The following is a 7,059-nucleotide window of genomic DNA, read 5'->3' on the forward strand; positions in this document are numbered from 1 at the left end:
CTCATCAACTTGTTTTAATATGTTCGCCAATATGATCAGCCAACTCAAGATTTCTCTTGCCTGTGGTACCCTGATTTTTGGTATATTTCTGTAACGTGATTTTGAGGATTTTTGAGTATTGGGTAGCAGTTTCGGTTTCCCGGACGCACGTGAATAGGGCTGATTGTCGGCTGACCTCTGGGAAACGTACGCGAATAAAGTGGTCTTCGACCGACTTCAATAGATATTGCGAATTATAGAATCGGCTAACCTATTAACCCTATTCCCAAGAGGTCACCGGGGCTCGAAAGTTTCTTATTTTTCTTTTATTCTATAATAAATAACTGCACATTTTAAATTAAATGATGTAATGATTCTATAATACCTAGTAAATAATAATACCTAGTAAATATCTAATAAATTTCGTAATGATTCTATAAAACCTAGAAGATGTGTTGACTCTGTTCCTAGGAAGTCACCAAAGTTTTTTTTAAGTTTCTTCAGGATTAGTATTTACATATTTTGAAACATTTTTATAATAAAAATGGTCAACGATTTTTTTTCACGAAAATCAAGTTTGTTAGTCGCTTTCAGTTGACATTTGTTACACCCTCCAAGAAACCACTCGAAAGCGTCTAAAAGTGTATTTTCACTGAATTGTTAGATAGGTACGGTCATTATAGTTTTGGCTATTTTCGCTTAGATCTCGCATTATATGTATGATGTGTTTAATTACCTCGTCGAGATCTATCGACCGGCGTAAGAAACTCTCCTTTAACACAATATCAAATTAAGTTCTTACGCTTCAAACAACATTTTCGACTCGAAAACTGAAGTATATTCTATATAAACATATAATGCATTTTTATTTAGCTCATTAAAAGCTGAATCATCAAAAGAGCTAATTAAAAGTCACCTTATTATCCCATTGGCGAAAAAAATACCACATTCGGTTTTTTTCCTTTTCAACGCTGTTGGGAGCTATAGGTGGATATATCACATTTTTACACAACTCATTGAGATGTATTAACTGGTGTAAAAAAATTGACACCATCAAGGTTGTACCTTAGGTAACACAAATAATTTCATATTCTAATGTTTCTCTCAAATGACATTTTTTAAAAAAGATGTTTAACTTATATATCATCTGAGCCGCTACAACTTTCCAACCGACCCTTATCAGTAGTTGGCTTAAAAAAAACCCTTAGAAATAACTTTAAACGCAATTTCACCTTATTAATATGAATACGAACCTCTTAATGGGTTTTTAACTACTTTCGCGCTGGAACATCCATTTAGGTACAGCAATATGTATTCCATTTTTATTCACCTAGAAATCCTCCTATATATTCCTGGAAGAAAACTCTTGAGGAAGGCAAGAATCGCAAAAAACGACCAACTTGCTTAAACTTACATTGCATTCTATGGAATAAAAAGCAAACTCTATTCGGAAAAGTATTCAGCTACTCTTGTGTTATGTTTTCAACCTTACGGACAGCTTTCCTAAGATGACCTTTAGCTAGGCCAGAAATCAGACTTGGGTCGGACAGACAAACACAGTTTTTGTAGTGCAGAGAGAAAGACTATACGGCTTCACCCAGCGCCTCTCTCACATCGGTTGATTTAATTTATTTCCTCTGCTGATGCCACCCGACCTAATGTAAATAATAGTATACGCCAGCATTAATCATGTTTCAGTCACCTTACAACACATATGCGTTACTATTTCATAAACGTGACAAATGAATTCGATTTGCATTTCACGTAGCCTAACTTTCCAAGTAACGTTTATTAAAAGTTTGCCCAAAAAACCACTCGAAACAGTTTTGGTGCTCATTTTGCAACCCAGTGTTACATAAGAGAATGAATACTACTAATTAGATTTTCTCCATTCCTACGCTGAAATAGCTGTTTCAAGATAACGACATCTGCAATATTTTCACTTAATTCGTTGAGATCTACCAGTTGATCGCAAAGAATAACGATTTACATATAACACCATGTTATATTTTTACTACTGGAATCGCATTCTTAACCCAAAAATGGAAATTGTATTTTAGCTTATCGGGAATTGCTGATTGGTGCCGAGAAATATCTCCAGCACAGAATTCAATGTGCAAAATATTTATCCCAGTGTAACATAAACGAAAGAGTTACGTGTTCAGTTTTTGACGGTTTTCGTGCTGAAATATCTATTTTAGATAGAGGAAGATGTACTGCGTTTTTACTTGTTTTGTCGCGATCTATTGATTGGCATTGAGAAAATAATCAAGAGAGCGCCACTTTGTATAGGAAAGTTTTGATATTCTAATGTTACTATCAAAAGATCTTTTAACGGATATTTTGGAAACAAAAGTGTTACAGAAATATTCGCCTCATAAGCCACCTAGGGATTCGCCCAAAAACCGTTCGATATTCTTCAAAACAAATTATCACTTCATGGCCACGTAAGAAACACAGACATCATGCTTATTTTTTCATCAGTTTAAAATACAGTACATTTACAACATTTTTACTTAGCTTTTCAAGATCTCTCAATTGATAGCCAATAATATCCTTCAACATAAACCTTTATATATATATATATCTGACTAGCACTTCGGCGAGTTTTTTTTTTGTAAAAAATATCACCGAAATATTTTTCACATCAGCTTCAACCACTTCTCGAGATATTTACCAGAGATTCCAAACAAGAACTACAAAAAACACGATTTATAGTTGGAGAGACATCACCAGCGAAAGAAGGGTTGATTCGCACGATACCTAGCTAAACAGACTGCAGTTTAATAATTATAGACCAACGTCTCTACAGTTATCCCGTTGCAATTCATTTTAAAGCCCTAAAACATCAAATTTGTTAGTTCATTGCCGCTATCCCATTACAGCAATGCTATTTTTCCGATTCAGTCAGTTTATTTGTGGCATTTATCCCGTTGCAGTTACCCTGTTCCACATGTTTCCCTGTTACCCGATTAAACTGTTCTAACACTCCTGTTACCACGCTGCTGTCATCCTATCATCCTGTTCTAATTCTAAGTCATGTTGGGCCTAATAACAAACATAGGCCCAATACTGTGCTGTATTTTTTCGATCCTTTCATTCCAATAAATCCTACTACACGAAACATAATATTTATACGACCGAAGAGTACGGATTGTAAATATCGAGATCATTCAGATTCATCAACTATTTTGCATATTGATTAACCCACTAAACTCCTTTAACACTATAAGAAAAACGGTACTTGGACATTATAAAAAAAACAACCGAGATGACTATTTTCACTAATTATGAATCATTTCAGCAAAAACCATCCACTAACACATATGTGACAAAGAGGTGAAAAATCGAAAATGCTTTCACACTCCCACGTAGACCTCATTTTTTAAAACTTGAAAAAAATAACCTTGAAATATCTATTTTTCGCGAATTCTCGATAGCAAAAAAAAAATATTATTTCCTTAATTTACACTGTATAGCAAAGAGCTAACCTTTTCCTTTAGCGAGAGTCACATTTGGCTGATCGGCTGCACTTTTCGGGCAGAGGTTCTAGCAACTTAAAAAAATCAGCCCAACATACCTGCATTAAAAGATTGCTTTGAACCGGACAAAGTTGCTACTAAAGACTTTTGGTAGATTAAATATAGACAGATAGATCATTACAGCATCGGCGTTTGGGATAAGAATAATGGTCTAAAGTATATTTCATTAAACATATTTACGAAAAAAAAGTGACTTGATACACAGGGCTTTTTTGTGACTGTTCGCTAGCAGTTTAAAGGATGCGTCGATTCGAAACCAGTACTATCGAAAAAAGGCTTCTTCCAAGGAGAATGTGAACAATCTCGCGGCTATCGCGAAAAACGGTGCGTTGCCGTCGATATTTGGCAAACAAATTACCAGTTTCTGCATGCTGGACGATCCCCCAGCAAAGCTGAATTGTCTGAAATGGGAGCTCTATTTTATCGCCAGTTTCCACACAGCTTCCAAAAAATCCGAAGATTTACATGTTAGGTAGAAAGCGAGGATTTATGATAACGCAGTGGATAACTTGTTTGCCTGCTCACCTTAAAGCGACGTGGTGGTCCAGGTGCGAATCCAGGCGTACACATACTTCGTTTCATGGTGGGAGCCAGCCGTCTGAAGTAATTTTTAACTGCTTAACAATCAGATGTAAAATTCGGGAAAACAACCATCTTAAACGGATTGAAAATTCGTTCAGTGTAATGATTTTGATACAAAAATTGGCTTATCCATATGATCTACAACAGTTCATATTTTTTAAATTTTTTGCGCGATTTGGGGCGTCACCTTAGTAAATCTATCGCTGGCGGCACAGTTACTATTAATCATTATTTATGAACTTAAAATAATGAGTGGTTTAAATCCTAAATTGACGATTTAATCAAGGCGAACGTAGACTGGACTGAATAAACGTGGCCATGACACTGAAATGACACTTTTTGCATATTCAGAGAATTCCGTTGAAATGCTTGTTTTTACTTAAATAGGCTTAGGAACAACTTTGGATTTGAAGAAAAAATTTCAGTTCAAGCCCGCATATAAAAGGGCAATGCGTTTCATAACATACGTTGTCGGAAATCTGAAGGGACATGTACTAATGTAACTAAACTTCTCATGAATGTTACCAGCTTCCAAATTTCAATTTCCTATCTTTTTTTTATAGAAAAATTGTCTGAGAGCCATCCTATTGATAGAAATGGTTTATTAGACGACTATTATTTGCAAGTATATTCACCATATTTCATTGTGGCTAAATCTTTTTTCATGATTGATCAAAAAACAATAGTAATGGACATTTAAATATTTACTTGTGGCGTTTAGTGCAAAATAGTTATTAGGTAATGGAGAAATATGAATACAATATTTCAGTTAGCCAAATAAATTGAGAGAAAAAAACGTACGCGCAGGAGTGACAGTACGTAGTTGCTGAGGGCTACATGTGGAAATCTATACATATTTTTATTTACAGCAATGCAAGATACTTCAATTACGTAGGCATGTAGATGCAACGAGTAGACGTACTTGTTCAACGTATTCATCTTTGTGAAAATGCTTCTTACAGAGTCAGTTTGAATAGATGCCGGAACTTACAACTTTTATTGAAAACTATTACTGAACTTAATAATGAAGAATAAATTCTAGTGTAATACTAAGTAAAACAAACTGCTTCTTCATTTAATCATGATCGTGTAATGTGTGTTGTTGTCGTGTCTTTCGAAGCAGATACAAATCGTAACTTTATTAATAAAACTTAGTAAAGAAATTAATTTTGGCCTAACTATTTTGGTATTCGAAAAACTGACTACTTTATTTCACTGGATCGATTGCCTAAAGCGACGAATAAAAAAAATTTAGTCATGCTTTCAATTGCTTTTCTTTGTTACGATAATCAGACAAAGCAGAACCTAGTTAAAAGAAAAAGAAAGGTACTAATACTACGATGAGACTTACTTACATTTAAAAAATTAGTCAGATTGGAGACTCAGAGACAGATACGAATTTGGCTGCTTAAATAGGTCATATATGAAAATCGTGCGACAAAGACATGTAGGGTAGCAATCTGACTTTAACAATGTCAGAACCTAATTATCCGTTCCTCAACTACGTCAGTACATATCTAAATGTTTTCGGTACTGTACATTTCTCGTATAGCTTGATACATAAGGCAAACCACGGGGCAGAAACAAATGGTACCAGTTTTTTCCATTACGTGATGTGAACTGGCGTTCTGGCGGTTAACTTACTACCGAAAAAATATCAATTAAAGGCACTTGTGTTGTTAATTCATATAACCTCAAAAGGTAGAGTTCTTTATATCGGAAATGGGGGCATGTAGGTTACCCATGATTTCACACAAAGAAGTTAGTCATTCAACTAAATTAAAAGCAAAGTGATAAGGACTGTAACTGTATATACGATACTTTATAATACTTTACTGTTAGGCAGATCAAATATTATGATTCGTCTACTATAGGTCAACATAAAGTTCTGAACGCAGTTGAAAGCCGGGTTTTTAACGGCCCAGTTACTAACAACAACAGTTGCATTTTGTGCGAGAGCTGAGGAGCAACAGTAACATTATTTTCGGTTTTTCAAAGCCAGCTTAACGGCATTAAATCTTGTATAACTATCGTGCTTATGCGTGGTTTTATCGTAAATAGTTATCAATAGTAAACTCTAATACATGATTGTGACCATCCGCCGAGTGGTGCATATGTTGACAATACTTTTTTACGCGAACAATGTGTTATGCCAATAAAGTTGTTTGAATTTCTTTCAGAAGTGACCACATGTAACACGTCGTTGACGGTAACGACATGCGATAAAACGAATGCGAAAACCTGTTACTTTAGTTCAACATGATATATACGCAATCCTATTAAACTCATTTGTACTTTAAGGCCACTTCATTTTATGATTTATAAAAAAACGCTCTCTAAAACTAGCATCGATGCCATCTGGTTACATATATGCTTGAAATAAGTAACCCATGTAATCCCACTGCCCCTGGCCCATATACTCGCAAAGTGGTGTGTGATATAAGTCAATGCAATGAGTTTTATGAATCGCAACTTAATTTTAGTTTTTTTGTTATTAAAGATGCTTGAGGCAAGCAAAACTGTGGTAGACAAATGAGATAATTGTCGCGCTTCTTTATACTTCAACAAAAGCTCAATGAGGTACTAAGAAAATATGGGTTGCCTTATACACCCTATAAAATTTGGGCAACGAAGAAAATCCAGTAACGATCTTCATTATTATAATTAACTCCATTATCGATGGACTGTTTAAAAGATTCGACAGTAGGAGACGCTAATTTATGATCGATTCTTTAAAGCACAGAAGAGACTCAAATCACACAGACATAAATCTGGAGAGCATAGATGTCTTCTGTCTTATTTCATTTCAGTATCACGTTTAAAACTTCTCTTGTAGGCGAAGCAAATTAACTCATGTCCCGCCTCTTCAAGCGAAGGGTTGACATTGAGAGTAACCGTCACACAATACTCATAGAATGAGGTAATCCGTTGCAGAAGACCACTGAAGGACTTGTAT

General features: G+C 35.1%; 1 protein-coding gene across 9 annotated transcripts in view; it reads right to left on the bottom strand.

Annotated features, from left to right (window-relative positions):
• Positions 1-7,059, bottom strand: part of LOC111270312 (solute carrier family 71 member 1) — a 37,844-nt gene that overhangs the window by 27,110 nt on the left and 3,675 nt on the right. For 4 of the 9 annotated variants that reach the window (XM_022850473.2, XM_022850470.2, XM_022850464.2 and 1 more), the window contains one exon: positions 4,047-4,119. The exons of 2 other annotated variants lie outside the window; for them this stretch is intronic. In XM_022850473.2, the coding sequence (XP_022706208.1) occupies positions 4,047-4,119 (73 nt within the window). Of the gene's footprint in view, positions 1-4,046; positions 4,139-7,059 lie in introns of all 9 variants that reach the window. 3 more of the 9 variants (XM_022850468.2, XM_022850469.2, XM_022850472.2) reach the window with 2 other exon arrangements.

Source organism: Varroa jacobsoni, unplaced genomic scaffold (genome assembly GCF_002532875.2).
Source record: "Varroa jacobsoni isolate VJ856 unplaced genomic scaffold, vjacob_1.0 scaffold_1462, whole genome shotgun sequence".
Classification (NCBI taxonomy): Eukaryota; Metazoa; Arthropoda; class Arachnida; order Mesostigmata; family Varroidae; genus Varroa; species Varroa jacobsoni.